A 25,741-nucleotide genomic window follows, 5' to 3' on the forward strand; every position below is an offset into this window, starting at 1 on the left:
AGGGCAGGCACAGCTGTGAAAAGGGGGAGCGAAGCTGGAAAATGAAGTCTTTCTTTTTCACTTCAATGCTCAACCTGAAGACGTTACACGCTGTTGTTGTGCTTGTGTGTTTATAATGTGGATCTGCAGCGGCCACGCGAAACTCCCCTCTCTACAGATTAATCGAGTATCTTGTTAAATAGAATATCTTTGCTTAACGTTCAATTTCTGCAAGTGTGTCACATGATACTTTTTTCCTGTTTGTATACTCTTAGTAAATGAATGGTACAACCAAAAATATGTTTTAAAACAAACAGCGTTTAATTTAACAACAGTTTATAGAACGGCATAAACATTATGCATAGACAGATGTGATCGCACTGTTGTTTTTCCAAAGCTGGTAAAGGATTTACTCATGAGTAAGGGCAGTACATGTGCTTATTAGAGTTACTGTATCCTATTTACAGCGCATCTACTCAAACAACATGGTTGTAATAAAGCCCCCATAAATTACCCCTATCACGTAATTACGTGATCATTTGTTAACACATATTTACGTGATAATTCCCTATCACGAAATTACCTGATAGTCATCACGTAATTACGTGATATTATTTTTTATGTAGAAGCAAAAAAAGTTTTATATATGAACATCATTTAGGTATTTTATTTAACGTCATGTAATCAAACTACAAAATTATATCGCAAAAGTCTACTGGAAGCCATAATAGTAGTATAGTATTTCATGTTTGTTTTCGAAATGTCACATTTTTCAATTTGTCAGATTTTCATTAAGTATATGGAAAACTACAAAGCAGTATGTAATTCAATATGTATATGTACATTTGATATGGCAGGCAGTCAGTAAGGGGCAATCAATCTATACGTTGATGTAAATGCTGCTCTCAATAAAGCCTTCTTGCAGGTAGCCAAGGCAATACCCATAGTTAGTTGCCCTTCCAAAAATTTCAAACCCAATTTGAAATGTGAGGTTTGGTAAAAGAAACATTTTTGTATCGGTTGATGCAAAAAGTCAGAAACAGTTCCCAGAAACCACAGACTGCAGCCAGTTATCTTTTTAGTTCCCAAAAAGAAAGAATGAAAGAAAGAAAGAAATATATATATGGTTTTAATTTGTTTTAGTGTTTGTGGGGGAGGGCAGTACTTGGCATCCTGACAGTTTCCATTTGCTAGAGACGGAGAGAGAAACATTTATCAAGCCAAGAACTCAGGGGGAAAAAAAAAAAAGCATTACTTGGAAGAACATGCTGCGTGATTGCTGGATGACAGCTACCGTGTGTTACACACTATTTCTGCTAATCAGTGCCTTCAGACTTTGGAACGAGCAACTGGAATCCTTTTTAAATCCACTTGGGAATTTACTATTCTGCTTTTTTTACGATTCAAATATTGCTGCACAGCCAGGTCTTCATTTCAAAATCCGCAAAATATTTGCTCTATGAAAGAAGTAAAAGGCTGTGGTTACCTTTGGTATACAGTAAAATTTGACCCCCCCCCCCCCCCCCAATTTGTGATCAGTGGCACTGTGTGCAATGAGACCAACTTCTCAGTTCCTGTAATGCGAATCCTCTATCTTTTCTAGCAGAAGACAGAGGTTGACTGTATATATTAACGTGCATTCAGCAAAATGGAAGGCCTGCTTCCAGTAGAAGAATAGCACCAACACTAGACGGTACCAAATACCAGAGTAATGGTGGCGATTAACAATTGTTTAAAGAGAAGGGGGTTATCGTGAAAGAGACTGCCAAAAGAAAAGGGATTCCAGCTGTGAAAATAGACAAAGTAGCAAAGGCGTACTGCCCTGCATTATCCAGCTGCTCTGAGCTTCCCAAAGCCCCATCGCTCTCCAAATAAACTCGCGGCCATAGCTCTGAACTGAATAATGGCTGTATTGTTGAAGGTGGTGGTTGAGGGGGTGGGGTGTGTGCTTATATGGATTATCCTGCATGTTGCTTTCATACACGGAAAATGATTAACATGCCTTAAAATCCCAGAGGATCAGGATGCACATATTTCAGTATGAAGTGGCTCTAATTTTATTTCCTTTTCGCTTTTAAAAGAGAGCAGTCAGCTCTTCTGTTGCTGGACAGTGCTCAAGGTGGCTCAGCGGGGTGGTAATGCAGTTCAAGAAGCTCGGGTTTGATTTTAGAGATCGGTGAAGGTGTGCCCTTGGAAAGGGAGCTGTATAATCATAGATAAGTAATTCACTTTTAGAAGTATTTGTCAGCAGGTATTAACTAGATCAAAACACACATTTTTATTGCCGGTCCAAGGCCGTAAACTGAAAATGGAAAATATGTTGCAAAACTAGCAAATGCACCTGTTTCGTCACGTGAACGTGACCTTTCATTAAACCTAACTTGAACTACCGCTGTGGAAACTGGAATATGTATTTCTTTGTCAGAGTTTAATCATAGATAACACCTTGCCCAGGAGTACAATCCCACAAGTCACTGCAGAGCTGAAGCATTTCTAAGGAAAGTTTAAAAAAAATTATCAAAAGGAAAAAATTGTGGTTTTATTCCATTTAATTAAAACCTAACCACTTCAAATGTCTTAAAGGTAATTATTCAGAAAATACAAGTTTGGGCACGCCCCTAGTAGATAGTATTTGAGGGTGGAGTGAGGGAGTAAATTTGGTGTTTGCCTATACTAGACCAAGAAGTTTATTTAGCTTTAGATTTCCAGCCAAAAGCCACGAGTCCTCCAATAGTGACCTAGATCTGTCTGTCCATGCATTTGTCCATCTGTGATACAGCATGTAGCTGGACAACTCATGATATAGAGCATGTTCATCAGCTATTTCATCATACTGATGGCTCTACATGAAGGGTAGGTGTCTGTTACTGACATAATTCTTATCCAATCAATACATGCTGGAATAATTGATTACCTGCCAGGAGGGTCCTGGCTACTGAAGAGGTATAACTATTTACTCTTAAGTAGCTCAGAACAGATTTACCATGGTCCTGATTTCGCTGGTAACAACACCCAACAAGCTACACAGAAGCAGCAACTAAGAGTGTCAGATTACATTCGTATAAGAATCAGTGTCTCTAAAATTAGAGTCCCAGGAAATGTGTCGATGTGGTTGTGAAATAAAACACTGTTTGCAGCAAAACTTGCTCAATTGCTTAATACCGTCCTCTCCCTTGTGCTTCATTACATTTGTTTTCATACATTGGGTCATTATTTGGTGCCGTCTTGTGATAGTGAGTCAGCCGAGTGGCCACACTCCAGAATTCACATCCTCTCTCTCTCTGCACACACACACACACACAATCTGTCACTTTTCAGGCTTGCAGAAATGTTTCCCAGCTACATTTACGAACCTCCTTCGCCAAGCATGTAAAAAAAAAAAAAAAAAAAAAGTTTGACTATTGGCTTTTTAAATACAGAACGTATTGCTAGCAGAAGAGTAATGACCACTGCTGGTTCCACCTTGTCAAGCAGTTTGAGCCTTTCCAGGTTTTACCGTGAACTTAATTAGTCACGCTACTCTGACAAGCGTGTGTTCCGTTGTATCGTTTGTTGATATGGGTCGCTTTACTATTGCACAGCGTCAGCCATTCCTTCCTTACCAATAGAGATGTTATGAGTGGAACTCCATTTTTTACTTTTGTAAATGAGGAGGTATGAATAGTGGCCCATCCAGTTTGGTCAAACCCACACTAATCATCTAAAGTCTGGGGGATGCAACCATGGCTATTTCAGTGCATTCCATTGCAGGGCTTTTGAGTGAACCAGCTTCTTAATTATTTGCTTGACACCTTCTGAAAATGTAATGGTGTCATCAGGGTACCTGGTTGGACCTTGCAGTGGGATGGAATGAAAGTGTCAAGGTTACCAACCCTGGATCTAAAGCTGAGGGAACACCGAGACAGTTTTTCAGCAACAGTGGCTTGAAACCTGGTTCCGGGAGACTGGGAGACAGAGTTTGAGGCAACGTTGCTGCATCAAACCCCAAGTCCACCCTGGTGTGCCATGCAGTAGCCTGAAACCAAGTTCTAATCCACAAAGTGGTATCGTGTTCCCTCAGCTTAAGATCTCCATCAAGTATAATTCTGATGACCTTCCATGATTTTAAAAAAAAATAATGCATCGCTGTTCAACTGGTAACTGATTTTGCTCATTACCAGGCCCCTCTCTGTATATTAACCTTAACCACAAACCAAGTCAGGTGAACAACTGCTTTGGCTAATGCCGTTACCCACGTTTATAGCAATATTGAAAGTATTATCTAAAAGGCTTTACCTCGTAATATATGATTGTGAATGAATAAATAAGGTCAACAGCTTCTGTTTAGATAAATAAATGAAACATCTATAATACAGGTGTGACAGGATAGCGCTGTGGGCACAGGTGTTAGTTCCCAGGAAACAGAGCAATTTAAGCACTAGAGTGCACATTTAATAAACACAAATACAAAGAAAAAGGGCCAAAATAAAAGGTTAAACAAAACAAAACTTACTGTAGGCTGGGCATCCGCCTTCGCTATACGTACACAGACACACCTCAAAACACTCCCCAACCTTCACCAGACAAAGCGTTTCTCCTTCCTTTTATACATGTGCCCACTCCCCAATTAGCACCAATGACCTAATTGGGGAATGGCCACACCTGTGATTTCTGATAGAGGTGTATTTAACCCCATCACTGCCAACCTTACATTCCCCCACACACACCATTTACAGCAGCAGGTGTACTGTTTTGTGATTTGTACCCAATTTGCTTAACAGTTGGATTAGATGTGGCAATGTCTGTGTTTGATTTCCAGTAAAGGGAGCTTACAGAGGGATTGGTGAACTCTGTTAACCCCAAGTGATATTCTGTCGCAATCGAAATCATTTGAGTGAATCAGACTTTTTTTTTTTTTTTAAACAAATAAAATTGGATGTGTTGCAACTAGCCTTTTCCTGGAACATTTTTTTTTCTTGGGCAGCCTTCACACAAAAAAAAAACAAACTAAAAACTAAATTGAATTGATTGTTTGAATTAAAATGTAACATTTCTGTCTAACGCCATTCTGATGACATCAACCCTAGCATTTTCTGGTTAAAAACATATATATATATATATATATATATATATATATATATATAAATAAAATTTTTAATAAAGCGGTCTACTTACTTTTATGAAAATTCACTTGTTTGAACCCCTGGGGGGCTGTAGTCTGATTGTGGGGTGTGCTATAAACATCAGCTCATTTTAAGAGGTGAAGCTACATTTATTTTCTTTTTTTTGTAAAACTCAATGCTTTTAAAATGCACACACAAAAAAACCTAAACCAGTGTCTGAAAAAGAAATGGATGGCTTTCTCAAAGACATGTGCTTTGAATGCTGTACGGGTCTTGGAGGGTAAATCCTACACCAATGTGGCTCCACATAGTCCACACTGCTCACTAAACCTTCCTGCTTCTGCAGCCAACGTGGAAGTCACAGGAATACAGTTTATAGATTGAAACAAGTACATACAGCACAGGGTTCGATTTTGATTCTTGAGTAATGCACCTCCCAGCTCTCCTAACCTGCTTTAATGAACTGTTTTAAACAGGAAGCCAGCATGCCGTACCGCTTGAGAACTGTCAGTTTACAGCAGTGACGCTGTCAGTCAGCACATTATTAACAGCTCCTTTGTACCATTAACCTCCAATATATACAGCCGCTTTGCTGCCAGGTTGTTTGTCTGTTTTACAGTAATTGGCTTCCCTACCACTTTACTACTTTAAAAGGCAAGCAAAACGTCCCTTGGCGTAAGTCTTCAACAGCAGCATATTACCAAGTGATTGAAATGCTCCCTCAACCCTTGAAGGATGTATGATGGAGACTAAACTGTTTCCACCCCTCCCAGTGAGAAAAGGTGCTCCCTCCAGTCCAGGGCAGGCTTGAAGCATGGAGACTGAACTGCTCCCTCACCCCTGAAGAGAAAGGGTGCTCCCTCCAGTCCAGGGCAGGCTTGAAGCATGGAGACTGAACTGCTCCCTCACCCCTGAAGAGAAAGGGTGCTCCCTCCAGTCCAGGGCAGGCTTGAAGCATGGAGACTGAACTGCTCCCTCACCCCTGAAGAGAAAGGGTGCTCCCTCCAGTCCAGGGCAGGCTTGAAGCATGGAGACTGAACTGCTCCCTCACCCCTGAAGAGAAAGGGTGCTCCCTCCAGTCCAGGGCAGGCTTGAGGCATGGAGACTGAACTGCTCCCTCACCCTCTAAGAGAAAGGGTGCTCCCTCCAGTCCAGGGCAGGCTTGAGGCATGGAGACTGAACTGCTCCCTCACCCCCTTAGAGAAAGGGTGCTCCCTCTAGTCCAGGGCAGGCTTGAGGCATGGAGACTGAACTGCTCCCTCATCCCCCTTTGGTTTTCTGGGCAGTTTTAAGAACACATTAACTCATTAGCTTGACAAACAGACTATTGACTCGTACACATAAGAGATTGTTATGAGCTTTTTAAGTATGTGGTGATAAAGTAGCCGTCAGTGTCTCTGTGGGATAATTCCTGCTAATCACTTAAATTGGCTTCGATCTACAATTCTAATTGTTCCCTGCAGATGGAGACAAGGGGCCGTTCCTCCAGCGTTCTCAATTAAGCAACTTTCTCGAGCAGCTCCTTTTTCAAATTGAAAAATGACAACGCATAGATATTTTCAAAGTGCTACCATTCACCCTTCTCTTTTAATAAGAGGTTTGAAAATCAGATGCGGAAAGAGTAAAGAAATTATTTGAATCTGTAAGCGAAAAGAAAATTATAGTAGACATTTTTCAATTTGAATGTGACATTAATATCTGTCGTTGTCTAAGCACTACTGCAGAGGCATTCAGACATGCCGTGAGTTCAAGGCGCGTTTAATATTGTTCTGATGGGGGATCGGTCATGACAGAGCAGATGTGTAGGAGGCTGTGTGGTCCAGTGGTTAAAGAAATGGGCTTATAACCAGGAGGTCCCCCGGTTCAAGTCCCAGCTCAGCCACTGACTCATTGTGTGACCCTGAGCCTCCTTGTGCTCCATCTTTTCGGGTGAGACATAATTGTAAGTGACTCTGCAGCTGATGCATAGTTCACACACCCTAGTCTCTGTAAGTTGCCTTGGGTAAAGGCGTCTGCTAAATAAACAAATAATAATAATAATGTGACTGAGCCCCTGGCTGTTCCATATTCAATCGGGTTTCTATCTAGAACAATAAAACAGATCTATCTTGGTGCTTTGCGGGGTACGTCTGATTTACAGCTAAGAATATGCAACAGATTGTCTCTCTTGTGTTTCTTTTAATACTGGGATGAGGTGCAGCTTTTAACTCCCATTATTTTTTTAATGAGAAAAGAAAAAAAGACGCCTGTTACAATTACAGGCACTTTCAGAGGGTCCTCAGAATCGATTAAATTGAGTCTTATAATAACCAAAGGCAGTTTGAAACATGTATAGGAGGCTAGGACTGTGTGAGAACGTGTTTGGTGAGGACTGGTGTAAAATCAAATCAGTTCTCGTGACCACCATGTAGTGTCACAGATGGATGGACACGGTCATTTTTTAATGTGGACCCTAACTAGAAAGTACAAGTATTTAATTTCATTTCATTTAATTTAGGTCTTTTAACAATGGTTATTTTTCATTACCTTGAAAGGGAGAGTTACGCTTCAGAGTAAAAGCTATGAAAATCACCCTAATGCATTGGAAAAGGTTTTCGTTAAAGACTTGCATGCAGTATTTAGGAAGACTTTAAAGATCATTGTTTCACTTGTACTTAATCTGCTGTGGCTGTATTGAAGTGTTATAATGAATTCCTTTTCTTTTGAATTACGATACAGCGGTTGTCTTAATGGGAATCAGTGCGGTGCGCGTCCTTTTCTCTGGAAATGAAAATGCTTTAACATGAGGGAATTAAAAAAAAATAAATAAAAAATCAGCCAGGGAGATATCGAAGACACAAATGACATTATGCTGTAGCTGCAGGCAGTTTATGAAAGATTCTGCACACGTGTACAGCAGATTCTTCTTATGACAGCCCATTGACTGTGAATTCTAATTGTTATGGATCGTGCATCACAGTGACCCGACCCCTTTCTGTCCCTTTTCTGTCTTCAGATGTCGAGCAGATGGCCATCGATTGGCTAACAGGAAATTTCTACTTTGTGGATGATGTTGATGACCGAATATTTGTGTGCAACAAGAACGGGGACACGTGTGTCACCTTGCTTGACCTGGAACTATACAATCCCAAGGGGATAGCCCTGGATCCAGCAATGGGGTAAGTGTCTGTACTTTATAAGCCTTTCTTATTGGGATCCCCGATTAGAAAAACTGAATTAAATAGCTCCGCTAGGGACTAGGCAGTGCCTCAAGTCTTTTCAAACCAATTCCCATCCATTCTCTACTCTAGTCAAAGATCCTGCAGTACGGTAGCAGTCAGTTAGCCAGGAGTGGGTGGGGTAGGAAGGGGTGGGTGCGTCTCCAGCCACCTCTCCCTGTGCTCCAGCCCAGCAGATTAAACCACTGCTCACTTGTCACATGCTGAACAGATTACAGCTCCCAAACCACAGGAAGCAGATGCCTTTAGGAGGTTTAAGGGAAAAAGAGTAATAAAGCAAAACCAGACTGCTGAGTCAGTCCTATCTTAAACAGCTGTTCCAGCAAAAGGAGAACTAGTTTTGGGCTAAATGGTTTTCGGGGAAAGGTGTTCTTGCCCAATCTTGTCTGTGCATTGCATGGTATAGATGAAGACCTAGCTGATGGGGGAGGGAGGTTTTCTGCATAGTCAAGGGCACACATACTGTGTGTGGGTGTGTATAGAGTACAGCCACCACAATATGATTCTGCCAAACTCGCTAAAGTATAGTAAAACCTAAGTTGTCCGAACGTTGATTTTAACATACGCTTATCTGAACAACCTTGATAATGTGCAAAACTCCTCTCTCCATTTGTCCATGTGGAGGAAATAGCTTAGATGTGTTTTTACAGTAGAGTACAGTAATGTTGTATTTTTAATTATTAGGTTGGGTTTCCGGAGGTTTTTCTTGCTCAGTGTGTGTTTGTCATAATTTTTCTTTGCTTAGTATTGTCATCGGTGCATTTTGGAAAATTGTGGTGGATGAACTCGATAACCCACAAACATTGCAGTTAAAAAAAAAAAAAAAAAAATGAAGCAAGTATAGGCTAAAGAAAACTAAAATGCGGGTTATCCTGTTTTTCTAGGACACCCCTCAATTGTGTTAACTTGCTCAGGACATTCCTTAACACAAGTTAAGGATGTCAGAGTCTGGGTGTATATTGAGGCATCTGTCTGACCTATGTCAAGCTTTCATTTTTACATATGTGTATGTACAGCTATGGCTAAAAGTTTGGCATCACCCTATAGAATTAACTAACGTTGCTTCATAAAGTCGAATGAAACCTGCTGAATAATGTTAACATATTGAATTACATACCGCTTTTGTAGTTTTCCACATACTTCACTAAAAACTGACACAAATTGAAAAATGTGACATTTCGAAATCTAACGTGAAATACTCTACTGCCATTATGGCTTGGGGTAGACTTTTGCGATATCATTTTGTAGTTTCTTTGATTACATGATGTCAAAGATCAAAATGGCTTTTATTTTAAAGTAGGTCTCAATTCTTGGTGATGCAAAACTTTTGGCCATATCTGTAGGTCACTTTTTCATGTTGCTCTGATTTTACTTGTGTAGCCTCGGTGAAGGAAGGAGGTTTCTGATGTGCTTGTTCTGAATGCTCTCTGCAGGAAAGTGTTCTTCACTGACTACGGTCAGATCCCTAAAGTGGAGCGCTGCGACATGGACGGACAGAACCGAACCAAGCTGGTGGACAGCAAGATCGTGTTCCCGCACGGCATCACGCTGGACCTGGTCAACCGGCTGGTGTACTGGGCCGACGCCTACCTGGACTACATCGAGGTGGTGGACTACGAGGGCAAGAACCGGCACACCATTATCCAGGGGCTGCTGGTGAGTGGAGGACAGCCTTCAATCTGTCTTGCATGCAGGTTACCGTGTCGGCTACACGTTACAAATAATGACGGCAAATCCATTGCGACGTTTTTTTTTATCTGTGAAATTTATTAGAGAATAACCACAAAACATACGCTGTTTGTTTCACAGATCCCAATTTATGTCTTGGTTTACAAGTCAAAGGGAAGTCAAATAAAGACCACTGAGCCAACTGGAATAAGGTTTTAATGCAGAGTGGGACATTTTGTCCTGAAGCCTGATTTGCTTAATGGAATGTACCGTGATCCCAGCGTTTCCAAATTAAACACAGGGGGCAAGACTAGGGCATCAATTGCTCCCTTTTTATTAGGTTTGTTACTCATTAGGAGAGCAAAGCTATTGATTTGTAACTGCGTTCTACTGCTTTGCTTTCCTGATTGTATTAACAGTACTTTATATACTATTCAGCTGTCAACTCCTCAGAAGTAATGATGTTTAATTAAGTTCCTGCTCTTAAACTGGAGGCTGTGTTAAATAGGCACTGTGGGTTTCTCTGGTGCAGAATGGAACTGCTTAAAGATCAGACTGTACATTATCACAAAGGACTGGGAACATCTCACCCACCCACATATGGTTTAATATGTAGGCAAAATTAAATGTTCGCTCATATGTGGGTAATAATGATTTATGGTGATGCAATACCATAAATAAGTGGATTATTATTATTCTTAATCATCTACTCGGTAGATTCGGCTTCCTTTTTTATACCATTAAGGGGCCTTATATTGTTTATGAAGTAGTTTTAGATAATAAATAATCCATACCCTAGATTATAAAAAAATAAATCCTATTGGCAACGTTTAAAAAATAAGGGCTGAAAGGGCTGCTTGGGTTGATGTTTGACGGCATATCGCTTTTGCTGATCATCAAGCAGGGATGGAAATCCCATTGCATAACACTTAGATACGGTAACTTGAATGAGATTTATCCATACATGACCGTGGTTCTGTTCTCCTCCAGATTGAACACCTGTATGGGCTGACTGTCTTTGAGAACTACCTGTATGCCACCAACTCGGACAATGCCAACATGCAGCAGAAGACCAGCGTGATCCGGGTGAACCGATTCAACAGCTCTGATTACCAGGTGGTGACACGCGTGGACAAGGGGGGTGCCCTGCATGTGTACCACCAGAGACGACAACCAGAGGGTGGGTTAACTACTCCTACCCCATCGGATTTCCATTACCATGCCTCCATTGCAAGGATGGGAACAAGACTCCCATTGCATAGCAGTTTGACCCTGGTTTTACTACGAGTTTAATAAGACGCACATGTGCTTGTTAGCTATATACTTGGGCTAGTCAAGCTCATAGTAAAACCTGGAATGGGTGAAACTGCTATGCAGTAAGAGTCTTCTTTCCATTGCCTTACCAAGCAATAGCATCCCTGTCGCCCCACCCTTTTCCTCTTTTGGTTCATTGCTTGTTTTTTTTAGTACTTCAATTTAGAATATGCATAGATTTCAATGAGAACACTGCACTAGTTGATAGTAGCAAGTCAGCCCCTGTTTTAATTTGAGTCAGCACTTTAAACTCGAGTCACCTCATTTAAAAGTGGTCGTCTTCTTCTGCACCCTTTGAAAGTTTCTATTACTCTGAATTGTGATAATTAGTACCTCAACGCTGTAGTGTGCAAGTTTATTAGAACACTTCGAGATCTGCCATCCTTTATATGGTATACCTACCTGCATGAAAACCTCAGGGTCAGTGATATAGAAACAGAAGGCACTCGTGTGAAAATGTTAGACCGCTTTGTGCTTTAATTAGGCATCTTAAACAGCTCAAACAACTTCAAAAAAGCCATCAAGTAAATTAGATAACTTGCCTATTTTGACAAATGTCCGATTGGTTTGATATCATATGCACAACAAATCTAAACTACAGAAGCAACGGGGTGACTCGATTTGTTTTAAATCAAGTCATCCTCCCTGGTGAATCAAAACCTTGCATTTGCTGTCTACTGTACATGTCATGCGTTTTGCCACTGCAAAACAAATCAGCCCACATCTAAATGTAATATCAACTTCCTTTATATTTTGCTGACATCAATACAATGTGAATTTGTGAAGGTCCCTCGCACAGTCGTGTGAATTTACCTTATTAGGGAAATAATGAGGGTGCACTGTACTAAAATGAAAACACACAGATCCTGCGCACTGATTTGATTAAAACTCTGGACATCCCTAGCATGTTCCGTTCATTCTAGTATTGTAAAAATGACCACTGCTGTAGCCCCTTGGCTCTCAACACTGAAGTGGTGTTACTGTTTGCTGTGGTCTATAGTAAATGTCACTAGTACAGAGAGCTCAAGCCTGCCATCTGAATGCACTGACCCCAGTGTGCTGGTATTCAGCCCGTGCTCTGAGGATGCAAGCTGGGGGTGTGTGAGTGCAAGCGGCGAGCGAGCGGGATCTCCTCCTTCGTGCTCTGGATCAGGAAGCTGGATCAGCAAGCCATAGGCTTGTTCTTTATTTTTATAAAGTGGTTCCCAAACGTTAAGTGTTTTCAAGTATACTTGAAATGTGCAATATTGCAGCTGGCAGGCGCATGCTTACGCCCTGACCAGGGATTTCTCTTTTTTTTTTTTTTTTTTTGCTTTCTCAGCAACGGGAACTGAGAATAAAAAATGATCTAATCTGGTCAGGCCAAGGTGATTTTTAATTTCCTCAAAAATGCAGTTTAAGTTATCTGCAGATTTTAGAGTATGGAGCCTAAGGGATTAATGCCTTCACGCTTGAAACTTTAAACCACTGCCTTGCAAGGTTTGATCGTTCGTCTTTTATTTGATGCATTCAACTGTTCGTATTTCGAACGCCAATCTCCCCTTTCTCCTTGAAAATAAATCGCTGTAATATTGAAATGTCTTTTGGCTGCTCTATACTGTATAAGGGCTAACGATAAAGGAAAATTGCAATATACTGTACACACACATGCTCACATGCACATACAATTTATGTGTGTAATTTTGTTTCATTTAAGTCGAATCTTCATCAGTAGCAAGGGCTTGCCCTTTTTTCATATTTTATTTGTTTTTTAAATAGACAATTCATTTTACAATTTTTTTTTAATTACAATTTTAGTTTTAGACTCTTAATTGTTCTAATTTCTACTAATTTCCACAATTAAAATCACATTTTTGTAATTTGTGTTTTATCAAATTCTGTATTAGACGTTTTTAATTTAAGGTTTTAACTACTTTTTTTGTGTGAAGCGTTTTGGGGTCCTTGTGATGGAAGGCGCTGTAGAAATGTGAATTGCTGTTGGTTTGTATGTGTGTTGAATCTCCACCTCTGAGCTGTCCTCTCTCATCCTGTGCAGTGAGAAGCCACGCTTGTGAACCGGACCAGTTTAGCAAGGCGGGCGGCTGCTCTGATATCTGTCTGCTGGGGAACAGCCACAAAACTCGGACCTGCCGCTGCAGATCAGGGTTCAGCCTGGGCAGCGATGGCAAGTCCTGCAAGAGTGAGTACCACAGAGCCAGGGGGAGCGAGCATCTCCATTGAAACGTGCACTTGCACTGTTGACTCTTATGCACAACGACCTCCTATAGGGAAGGATAAAAAACGCTTCTAGTCTTTATATGGGGACATATGGAAGACGCAAAATGCATGATGACCTCATATGAGGATGCCGACTCCCCATACAAAGCAATGGAAAAAAATTGCAAATGTTTTCAATGAAAAATATATTTTTTGTATGTCCAACACTACAGCTATGGCCAAAAGTTTTGAATCACTTAGAATTTTAGGATTAAGACAAAATAAAAAAATTAGTAAAAAAAAAAAAAAAAAAAAAATATATATATATATATATATATATAATTTAGATATTTTATTTAACATCGTAATCAAAGAAACTACAAAATGATATCGTAAACCATAATAGTAGTACAGTATTTCATGTTAGATTTCAAAATGTCACATTTTTCGATTTCTGTAGATGGAAAACTACTAAGTGGTATGCAATTCAATACGTTAACGTAACATTATACAGCAGATTTCATTCGACATCACGAAGCAAAGTTCGTTCATTCTGTAGAGTGATGCAAAACTATTGGCCATGGCTGTAATTTTTTCCCAGCTATTTTCAATATTTCATGCATGAAAGGGTTAATGGGTTGATTCCCGCTTCCCCTCCACTCAGAACCTGAGCACGAGCTGTTCCTGGTCTATGGCAAGGGGCGCCCGGGTATTATCCGGGGGATGGATATGAATGCCAAGGTCCCTGACGAGTACATGATCCCCATTGAGAACCTAATGAACCCCCGTGCCCTGGACTTCCACGCGGAGACCAGCTTCATCTTCTTCGCCGACGCCACCAGCTACCTGATCGGCCGGCAGAAGATCGACGGCACGGAGAGAGAGACCATTCTCAAGGACGGTACGTCACAGGCACCCAGTACCAACCGTGGACTGGTCCCATTTCCCACTGCTGGCAAATTGCCTGCTTTTGTACATTTGCTATGGAGATGACAAGTTGGCTGCAGTTTGCCCAATGGAAAACATATGTAGTCTTTTTAAATACTTTTGATAAATCTTCCATACACAGATACCTATGTTATAAATGAGGATGTGTGTTGTTGTTTTTATATATATATATATATATATATATATATAGAGCATTGTATAAGGATTTGTTCACTGGAATAATTATATTAAATGATCTTCAACTACTGTACCTGACTTTTATATTTTAAACATTTACTGTTGTGGTGATTTAATATGAATCTGTGGATGAAGAAAGCCACACTCTGGCACTAGTTCTGGACAGTTTGGTTAGTTTTCTAGCCCCACCTCTCTGTGTTTTCCCCAGGGATCCACACTGTGGAAGGGCTGGCTGTGGACTGGATGGCGAACAACCTCTACTGGACAGACGATGGCCCCAAGAAGACCATCAGCGTGGCCCGACTGGAGAAAGCCTCCCAGACCAGAAAGACCCTGATTGAGGGCAAAATGACCCACCCGAGGGCTATTGTTGTGGATCCGCTCCATGGGTAAGGGGTCTCCTAAACGTCCTTTCCTCTGGGCGAAGATGGAGATCAAACCAGCAACCTCAGCATACTGTATTCTTTCAAAACAGCAGCCAATTTCCTAATGGACCCTTAGAGAATTTTAACACAGTTTTTTTTTTTGCATTGTATTTTGCAGATTTACCATGCTTTCCCTCTGGTTATGCTTTGCATTTACCATAGTTTACACTGGTTTGCCAAGTTTATTAATATGCTTCACCATAACTCGCCATGCATTATAATGCTTACCTATGCTTTACCATGCTGTCACTGTTTGTTATAACACTGCTATGTTTTTACAATGGTAAACTTTTATAAAGGGAATATCGACGCATATTAACTACATCAATCAATGCATTGAAAAAACTTTATTCAAAAAGAAGCAAATGGGTAGACTTCTAAAAACCTCTTCAAATACAACTGAAAAGATGCATATTATTACACATAGTAAAATAGACATTGAAAAAAAACGTTCTAATCAAAGAGCAAAACAGATGTAGAATTCTAATCTAGTACACGAGACTTCAAACAGGGCCGGAAATAACCTGATCAAAGATAAATTGAGAATCGTAAAATAAAAGCCAATAAATCCAATGACTAGATTCGTTTTTCCAACTCTGTATTATAAAAGGCCTTTTAATGGAACTATATGTGCCATTCCTATCAGTATGAGTGCTTCTCATTGAAAAACCAGCCCCTGTAAAACTGTGCTTTGCTGGTGTCTCTTTAGCATGCGTTGGATCTCCTACCAGCCTTTATCTCCCAACACAACCCCTGTCTTGCGATGCTGCATTGTTTCAGTGGCAGGGCCCATTTTTCCCCCATTCTTCCCGACTTCATTACCTCTGTTCTTTTTATACAGTCTGTGATTAATGGGCTCCTTTTGATATTTAAATGTATCTTCATTTATCTCTCGCAAATGTCAACGACGGGAGTAAATTGGAAAATTGGCCCAGGTGAAACGAAGCGACGCGGTTGGCCACCTGCCCTGTCACTCCGATTACCACCCTCGCAATCTCGACCTGTTTGTCAGTCAGCGGAAATCATTAGTTTCCTCTTTTTGGCTATGCTGCTGTTCATTTCTCTGCAGATTTTTGATTATTTATCTACGCTCCCTTTCAACATTTTAAATGAATCATTATTTGTGTTAGCTTGTTTGCATTGACCGTAATAGATTTATCTAGCAAATGACAAACTAATCTTAGTGTAGAACTCAGAAACGCTGCGATGACTTTCCGGCTTGAAGGTTGTTGAAGCATGGGGACAGTAAATGGGTGATGTAGGCTCCAATCCTTACTATCAAGTCTTCTTTAAATACCAGTCCACTCAATCTGAAAGTGCAAGGAAAGTAGCCAGCTAGTATAGGTGTTGATGCTGCAAAGCGTTTTTGTGTGTAATTGTGCAATTTTGTGCACAATTTTTTGTGCACAAGATTTTGTGCCACTGTTGTAGCATGTCTATTTAAACTGCCTGTGACCTGTAACTAGATGGTAGATAGTATGGACATTGTGGATGACATGGTTATGCAACTCGTTACACAAGTTCACTTGGGTGTAACCTAGATTTTTGCAATAATGGAAAAATCACATGTTTTTTAAACTGTTTTAAATTTTATATTTGAATATATTTTAAATACAGCCATTAGCAACTTATTGCTAAATCGCATGTATTCACTGATCATATTATACACATTATTAGTTTGATTTATAGTTGCATTGTCTTCTGAAATATTTCTCTTTGAGTCTTATAGAAAGGATAGCAACCAGACACTGAAATACATCATTTTAAAATCAAATTATTTAAGATGGTTAGATGAATTGCATGAAGATTTAAAACATTTACTAAGGTTTCCAACTCCTTGATTAGCACTAATCTTGGACTATCCATGTTACCGTAGGTAAGGTAGTTTAAGATTTGAACTCCAGTTTAAAGAAAAGCCTACTGTTCACACTGGAAGGTATATCAATTGTGATTGTAGAAATCTTAAAACGGGTCTAGCAATACAAATCACTTAAACACGTATTTGAAATGTACACATTTTTTAAATCAAACACTTTTGAACCTTAAACCTGAAACCGAACCAATTCATGTATTTTTAAGTTCCCTTATTTGACACAAAAGACAAACCTAATTTCACCCCTCTATAAAGAAGCTTGCCCCTGATCTACGGTATTGACAGGCATTACTGCAGTGTAAAACTGATTACAGCTAATGCAAATTGCTTGTAAAATCCGCCATAATTGAAAAGCTGCCCCTGTGACCCTTTTAAAGCACGGGGCTCATCGGCATTGAAATCTTTAACAAGGATCCGAGCGCTTCATGAATACAAGTGATTTAGTGTTTGCAGAGTCGTCTTGTCTGCGGGCTGGAATAAAAATGTTTTTGCACATCAGGGCTTATACAAATACAGATTTAATCCTTGTTTGATAGAGTGCTTTGTTACTCCCGCTCCTGGAAAAAAAAACCAAAAAATCATCACAGTATTTGACTACAGTTTAGGTAATTACATTAACATCAAACTTTGGTTGAGACTTTATTAGAACCAAAGGTCTAGACAAGCTTTTTATTGAACACCAGAAAAACTTGTAATCCGTGCATTGCCTTTTATTTAAGCAGAGATTAAGATCTGGACGGTAATTTTCCTTGCACAATAGCTGTTTTAGGCATTTAAGGCCTATTAGTTAAATCCATTTATTTTGTTCAGATTGATTTTAGACTTCTTTTGTACTCACTAATTGATAAAGGCAGAACTAAGTCTGCCCAATTTAAGACATTATGTAACTCATATTCTCGTATCTCATATCCTTATCCTGTTCCTGGGCTAGTCATGTTAAATTGCCTTGATTTAAAGGCAGAATAAGGAACTGTCACAAAGAACACTTTCTGTTAGTCCCTTAAGGGAGTGAAGGTTATAGGAAGTGAAATTATTCTCTGCATCTTCCTTTCACTCGGCAGATAAGTCTTTAAAATCAGATGGTATAGATAAAGTTAACCCAAGACGCTACTACAAATTTAGCACATAGAACAAGAGGGCATAAATGGAAGCTGAGTAAAGTTTAGAATGGTAGGAAGCATTTTTTTGACACAGAGAGTTTTAAATGCATTGAATAGCCGGCCATGTGAAGTAGTAGGATCTAAAACACTGGGAACATTTTAAAAAAAGACTAGATTCTGTGCTTTTAAATGAGTCCCCCCTAGTCGAGGAGACTGGTGTGCTAACAAGCCTTGATTGACCGAAAGGCCTTTTCTCGTTCTCAAACTTTTATGTTCTAGATCTTGTAAGTGCAGTTATAGTAAACATACTTTTCATAAAAAAGTACTAAATTTAAGAATGCTTGCTGTTTGGCATCCTCTCACGTAGTCTCTTGTTGTTTGTACTTTCTAGCCCATTTCACTGGCTAATGTCAGTCATTAGGGGAGGCAGCTGGTTGCTTAATGACTGGAAAGAAAGTGTTGAAGGCATGGTGGGACAGTTGGACCCTTCAGGTGAAATGAAGTGTAAGACTAGCTGGTTACCTTTTGCTTGGACCGTATCTGATCACATCCTTCCTGGTTTAGGTGGATGTACTGGACGGATTGGGAGGAGGACCCCAAAGAGAGCAAGCGTGGGAAGATTGAGCGGGCTTGGATGGACGGCTCGAACCGCAATGTCTTCCTCACGTCCAAGACTGTTCTCTGGCCGAACGGCCTGAGTCTGGACATCCCTGGTGGAGTCCTGTATTGGGTGGACGCTTACTACGACCGCATCGAGATGGTCTTTCTCAACAACACAGAGCGCAAGGTCAGCAGCTGGGAAGAATGCGTTGACCTTTCAACTCTGCTTCATGCTACCACTGGTGGGCCTGCAGAGTTGAAAGGTCACGGCATGATTACTTTGGAATTGTGAAGCTGGCAACTAGGATTTTACAGGCTCAGATAATGGCTGGTGGATTCTGAAGCCCATGTAACACCAGGCAAACTTCCCTGGCTACTTTTTGATGCATTTGGTTGTAGGGGACATAAAATGCAATTTTTACGAAGTATCTCAAATCAATGTTGTTCAGATATTATAGCTGTTCACATGATGAAAAATTGCTTAATGTCATCTGCAGCAATTTGCAATAGAAAAAGCTGCTTTGTGTTTCATAGGCTGTACACAGGAACTCAGAACGATGTATGGGAAAAGTTTGACATTACAGTTCATACAGATAATAAATACCTGTGCCATTACCTGCATAGGTCTCCCATTGCAGGGTTTAAAGGAAACGCACATCATTCAAACATGGAGTTTTAAAACCTAGACTCAGATATTCAAAGCTTACTACGGACGGCACCTGTATTAATTCTACAAACTTGAATAAAAAAAGATATTATTTAAGACCACTCAAGCACTTAAGTTCATTGTTTCTCCTTTTGTTAAATAAAAAGCAGGTCCAGAATTAAAATTACAGATTAAATGTATATTTTTGGAAGCATTCAGTATTTTTTATTGGCACAGCTGTTCACAGTTAGGCATTCCAGGTTTAAAAGGAAGACTTGCCCATTCCTCCTTTCTTTCCTCGTGCTGCAGACGGTGTACGAAGGGAACGAACTGAACCACGCCTTTGGCCTGTGCCACTACAACAACTTCCTGTTCTGGAATGAGTACCGCAGCGGCAGCATCTACAAGCTGGACCAGATCACCAAGACCGTCACCCTGCTGCGCAACGAGCGTCCGCCCATCTTTGAGATCCGCATGTACGACGCCCAGCAGCAACAAGGTATCCCACAGAGAAGAGGCTTACCAGCCAGCTCCTGAATCAGCACAGCTAGCTATACAGCAGGGTGCACGTTTATTAGAACACCTCAAGATTTGGCATTTATATCCTTTCAATACCTACCTGCGTGAAAACATCAGGGTGAGAGAATTTCAATTTTCGGTCAGCAATCAGTGATATAGAAACAATAGGCACTTGTGTGTGAATATGTTCAAACACTTTGCGCTTTAATTAGGCATCTTAAACAACTCCTGAAAAGCCTCGTACATTTTAGCATTTGTGGCTTTGTGTTTCTTTTCTCTTGCTATTTTAAATGAATTGCATGCTTGGCCTATTAAAGTCATCAATTACATTAGACAGGCACTAATTTGCCTATTTGGACACATTTTCCAAGATTTTCAGTTCCAGTGGTTTGATTTAATATGCACAACAAATAAACTACAGAAGCAATGGGGTGCTCTAATACATTTGTGCACTGCTATATTTAAGACAGGACTGTGCATGTGTGTGCTTCTCAATTGCATTGATATGCAGATCAGATTCAAGATACCTGTTCAAGGAATCGATTACGCAATCCTCTATATGTTCTGCAGTACATGAATACAGGTGTAATTTTATACAGGCAAGTCATTGTTATTGAATACCAAGAAAGCAATCCTCAATTCGTTCTCTTTGGAAAAGCCTCATTCCAACCCTTATTGATATGGACAGGCAGTGGCTGTTGCTGCTGTGTCTGCCTTTATACGAAGTCCTGAGTAACGTGCCGTTTGTCATGGGAAGTAGGTTCCAATGCCTGCAGAGTGAACAACGGAGGCTGCAGCAGTCTGTGTCTGGCCATTCCTGACGGGAGGCAGTGTGCCTGTGCCGAGGATCAGATTTTGGACTCTGACAACGTCAGCTGCAAAGGTACACCTCTTCGCTTTCAAGTACTGTGATGGCAGGCTGTTTTAAGTCACTAGTTTCACTACACTGTGTTAGATGCCAAGTCATCAGACTTGTGGCTGTCCCAAGATTTTGTGTGAAGGGTGGGATCTTTCAAGTAGTATGTGATATTAAAACCATACTGCAGTTATTTGGTAACGCTGTAAGAAACTGAGCAAAGCAGATCAATGTTTTCTGTTTGTTTTGAGTTTATGTATTTTTTACTGTAGATGACTTTCTCAGTGCCAAAGTGGATATTGATTACCTAATGTAACAATGGTACATTTTTCATGGCCCTTGTCACAAATTCAAAGTGTTATGATAAACATTGTTATAATTGGACACAAAAGGTGTCTGGTACAGTTTTAGATATATCACTGTTAAGCAGAAGCGGTAGCATGGATTACACAGTAGAAACTGAGCCAGGTTGTGGGGCTGTATGAATCTTGTCTTTTGTGTTTGATCCCCAGCAAACCCCTCCTACATCCCTCCCCCTCAGTGCCAGGCCGGAGAGTTTGCCTGCAAGAATAACCGCTGCATCCAGGAACGCTGGAAGTGCGACGGAGATAACGACTGCCTGGACAACAGCGACGAGGCTCCTGAACTCTGCCGTACGTTCACCCCTTCATCTGCAGGGCTGTTAGAAACGAGCCACTCAGAGCAGGGAGGCATAGTGCAGCATACCTGCATGTACAAACACAGAGAACCCCTGCACACATGTAGCACAACTGTGGTGGAGATCGTGGAACAGTAAACGGCCATTAATTAATTTCAAACTTGATTGGAAATTCCCTTCAATCACAAACTTGATTCAGAGATGGATTCAAAGATGGAAAGAAGACTCTTATTGCATAGCAGTTTCACCCATTCCAGGTTTTGTTACAAGCTTGATTGGCCACTGTATGTAGGTAACAGTGTGTTTGATTAAACTCTTGTAAAACCAGCATCAAACTGCTGTGCAATGGGAGTCTTGTTTCCATCCTTGGAATTACTAGAAATGAGAGGATTTGTCTTTTTTTAATCTTAAACTTCTCATCAGTAATGAAATAACTTTACTAGGCATTGCCATCTATAATGCAACTCCTTGATGCCACAAGCCAGCGGTGTGATGCGGGCGTCCACCAACTCAATCCAACGCGGCCCTTAAACGGTTGCTGGTTCCATGCGACGTCCCGTCAGTTACCAATCCCATTTTGTTTGACCCACAACAGATCAGCACACCTGCCCTTCGGACCGCTTCAAATGCCATAATAACCGGTGCATTCCCATTCGCTGGCTCTGCGACGGGGATAACGACTGCGGCAATGATGAGGATGAGTCCAACACCACCTGTTCAGGTAATGGCATGCTCCGCTCAGGCCAGATCTCTTCCTTATTGTATCCCTATGAAAACCCCCTCTGTCCATGTGGTTTAATCTGCATTGATGTCTTTCAAAAAGGAGCTAGTTCTTTACAAAACAAATGCTTCGTAAATGTAAGGGCAGCAGTGTGGAGTGGTGGTTAGGGCTCTGGACTTTTGACCGGAGGGTCATGGGTTCAATCCCAGGTGGGGACACTGCTGCTGTACCCTTGAGCAAGATACTTTACCTAGATTGCTCCAGTAAAAAACCCAACTGTATAAATGGGTAATTGTATGTAAAAATAATGTGATATCTTGTAACAATTGTAAGTCGCCCTGGATAAGGGTGTCTGCTAAGAAAGAAATAATAATAATAATAATAATAATAATAATAATAATGACAGACATTTCGACTAGATGTCTTAATCAATGGCTTCGATGTTGAAATGAGTTTTGATTTGCAGGCAGTGTCACTGGGTGATGTGCACTCCATCCCTGATTTGATAGTGTGAAGGATCACCTAATAAGCAATGTCCCGTTAAGAGGAATGTGTATGAGGTGATTTAGCTTGTATTGGACATTAGCCTTGTAGGGGTGTGAATGGCACTAGTTACAGCTGGTCACCATAGGCAAGGAAAAAAAGTCAGGGGTTCTTTTTTTTTGCACTTTTATTCCTTGAAACTACCCAAAGTGCCACCCCCCTAGATACTGCAGCTAAATTGAGAGTGTTTCTCTCCCCAGCACGGACGTGCCCCCCCAATCAGTTCTCCTGTGCGAGTGGACGCTGTATCCCCATCTCCTGGACCTGTGATCTGGACGATGACTGTGGAGACCGGTCGGATGAGCCTTTATCCTGCGGTCAGTAGACCACGTTAAGCTCTTTATCGAAGCTCCCGTTCTCACCTTTCACACATAATGAGAGACGCTGAGAGACGCTGGGAACAATGATCAGCTTTGACCCCCAGTGTATCCATGATGAGTCTCAATGTACGGTCAAGGTGTTACATTCATAACACCTACTTGTATTTGTGCTGTAACCCCCCCCCCCCCCCCCCGAAGTAGTCAAATGAAGCCTCAGTTCTGAATTCTAGTCGCTACCAGCTTGTGTCGACTCCTGAGGAAAGGGTTAAAGGTATTTCTGAAATCCGTAACATCTGTTTGTTCTGGCAGCTGTGAAATGACTAGTTTGGCACTAGGCTTATAGACGAGGGGTCGTTAAACTGCAGATGTCTGGTTCTTCGAGTGTTTTCAGATGTATTGAGAAGAAAATATACGGTTCCACTTACAGTAGATGAGAGAGAATACATCCAAAGAATCTGCTATTCGTACTGCGTAAGAAAACAAACTTCTGTCTTCCCGGAAGGGTTGATTTGGAAATGTGTAAATAAGGGATTCTTTTCTGATTTCGTTTAGATAAAAGCTGTTTGTTGATATGAACTGATTATTTAGGCATGTGGTAAAAAAGGAGCTATTGTGCTTAGGGATAGGGTTAGGGTTGTTCTTGTATACCCTCAGATAATCAAAATAAACAGTATTACATCCTTTAGATTAAAAACAAATGCTTGAATATATGTTAAAATATGATGCATTTATAATACCAAAAATGAACTTCCATCAGTTTACTGCAATTATTATTTTGAACCAAAACTAATGTTTTAGAAATGAACGCTTTTATTAAACAATTCATTTTTCTTCTAAAATCAGAGATGACCGAGGACGCATTAAAATGTATATTGTAGGCAAAGCTGAAATTTCCTATTTGTAGCAAGCCCATTAAAAAAAGCTGCAGTCTGGTGATTTAGCTGTTTTAGCTGTAACATGCGGTATCCTCATTTTCCATTAGCAGCGTCTAGCTGTGTGACCCTTTTTTAAACTCTGAGTTTCTGACGTGTGTGTGTTCTGCTACGATAGCATTACAAAAACAATGCAGCCTTGCTAGTCCTGTCATCTTCTGGCATGGAGGGCATTTGTTAAGATGCTCGGTTTTTCACACCTCGGTGAAAGTGAATCAGCCATGGCACAAGGGGTGGGGTTTGATTGAGTAGACAGGCAGTTCATTGTGGCAAATATCTGAGCTCCATTAGATTGTGGCTAGGGACTGCTTTGTAAACCCATGTATCTTCGCTCAGTGCACAGTACAGAGAAGAGCTGCTTGCTGCACTTTTAGTCCAAATCCAGACCTAAAGTGGTTTTAGTTGTAACCAAATTATTTCAGTAGTCTGACCTGTTGTGCACTTATGTTCGCTAAATTGGTCTAAAAACACGTGTTGCAGTAAGCATTCATTGTAAAACACGATATCCAGTTCTACAGCTGATTAAACCAATTGAATGGGGCATGAAACATGAACCAGAACTCACAATCCTAGTGTAGTTCTAGATATCATGTTTTTTGCGTTTTGAGTCCGGAACTGAAAATGTACAGCATGTCATTTTTTTAACTTTCTCTTTATCTTTTTGTGTTGTCAAACACTGTTGATCTGGGGGTCTCAACCCATCAGAGTAGGCTTGGAGCATTGCTTGCCAGGCAATGCATTATGGGGGATGCGCCCATTAAGTGCTGTGTGGATCAATAAAGATCCATTCACATCCTATTTAGTGGTTTGTTTAAAACAGTCTTAATATGCTTCAATTAAGGAGATCAATGTGCTGTATTGGAAACTTGGGGAGGGGGGGGGGGGACTGGACGTATTGGAAATAGATGATTGATCCACAGGTTAAAGGGTTTGCTAAGATTACATTGTTGAATAAGATTGCAGGCCCATTAAAAGTGAACGAGAACCCAGCAAAGTTAATCTCTTTCTCGCTTTTCAAATTAATATGCAAATGACCTTGATTCTTCTGCTCACTCGCTAGTCCCCTGACGCTCTGCCTGCCAGCCTGCTCGATTCTGAGACGTGATTCAGATGCTGAAGACTAAGTCATAGCGATTTCTTATTTTAGGCGGTTTAAAAGAAAAGACAGCTTTGTAATTTGGTGTCTAATTACCTGGTTATCAGCGGTAGAACGGAATTAAGTCTGGGTGACCAGGGAGAAAAACAGGTTAAGACTGTTCGAAACACGTAGGTACACAGATACATTAATGACTCAACAGGGTCCAAGGTCGATATTGTATGTGTGCATTCAGTGTGATTTTTGAGAATTCAACAAAAAATCTTTTACATTGCTCTGCTGCTTCATACAATGTTTTTATCCATTTTCTTTTTATTTGTTTGTTTGTTGTTTCTGTGAAACCTTGCCACCCTTCTGGGATTGATTTGAAAATGTGTGTGGGCCTTTTGTAATGGAGAGAGAACAAAATACACTCTGTTGCAGATTGTTACAGGAAAGCGGGCCTCCAAAAATGGATCACATCCACCCACTGGCTATTAAATGGATCTATGACCATAATCATTTTTCATTAGTTCAGGACAAACCCACAAGACACAGAATTTGAGAAGAGTGATATTTGTATTGAAGATTATGGAATATGATACGGATGAGTCATTTGGTGTCAAACCCGCTTGATTTGAGGGAGGTGTAGGGATGTGAATCAGTAGCACATAATGAGGGGTACATGCCTGGCTTATTTATCATCTCCTGATTGGCTAGCAGATGATGTAATGACTGTGGGGGCGGTCCTTACTCCCGAACTAAAGTCATAAACTTTTATTTGGCACACGTTGGCATGATTTGCTGTGCTGGTTGGACAAACACCCATCTATTTTTTTCTTTTCCTCTTTGTGTTGCGTCCAGTAGGCTT

General features: G+C 40.7%; 1 protein-coding gene across 4 annotated transcripts in view; it reads left to right on the forward strand.

The window, feature by feature from the left end:
• LOC117401016 (low-density lipoprotein receptor-related protein 1) overlaps window positions 1-25,741 on the forward strand; it is a 138,876-nt gene that overhangs the window by 52,819 nt on the left and 60,316 nt on the right. For 2 of the 4 annotated variants that reach the window (XM_059011466.1, XM_059011468.1), the window contains exons 7-18: window positions 8,077-8,239; window positions 9,733-9,955; window positions 10,958-11,147; window positions 13,317-13,460; window positions 14,142-14,378; window positions 14,811-14,991; window positions 18,565-18,787; window positions 19,556-19,745; window positions 20,523-20,648; window positions 21,134-21,274; window positions 21,875-22,000; window positions 22,744-22,860. In XM_059011466.1, the coding sequence (XP_058867449.1) occupies window positions 8,077-8,239; window positions 9,733-9,955; window positions 10,958-11,147; window positions 13,317-13,460; window positions 14,142-14,378; window positions 14,811-14,991; window positions 18,565-18,787; window positions 19,556-19,745; window positions 20,523-20,648; window positions 21,134-21,274; window positions 21,875-22,000; window positions 22,744-22,860 (2,061 nt within the window). The remainder of the gene's footprint in view (window positions 1-8,076; window positions 8,240-9,732; window positions 9,956-10,957; window positions 11,148-13,316; window positions 13,461-14,141; window positions 14,379-14,810; window positions 14,992-18,564; window positions 18,788-19,555; window positions 19,746-20,522; window positions 20,649-21,133; window positions 21,275-21,874; window positions 22,001-22,743; window positions 22,861-25,741) is intronic. The other 2 variants (XM_059011467.1, XM_059011469.1) reach the window with 1 other exon arrangement.

This window comes from Acipenser ruthenus, chromosome 42 (assembly GCF_902713425.1).
Source record: "Acipenser ruthenus chromosome 42, fAciRut3.2 maternal haplotype, whole genome shotgun sequence".
Classification (NCBI taxonomy): domain Eukaryota; kingdom Metazoa; phylum Chordata; class Actinopteri; order Acipenseriformes; family Acipenseridae; genus Acipenser; species Acipenser ruthenus.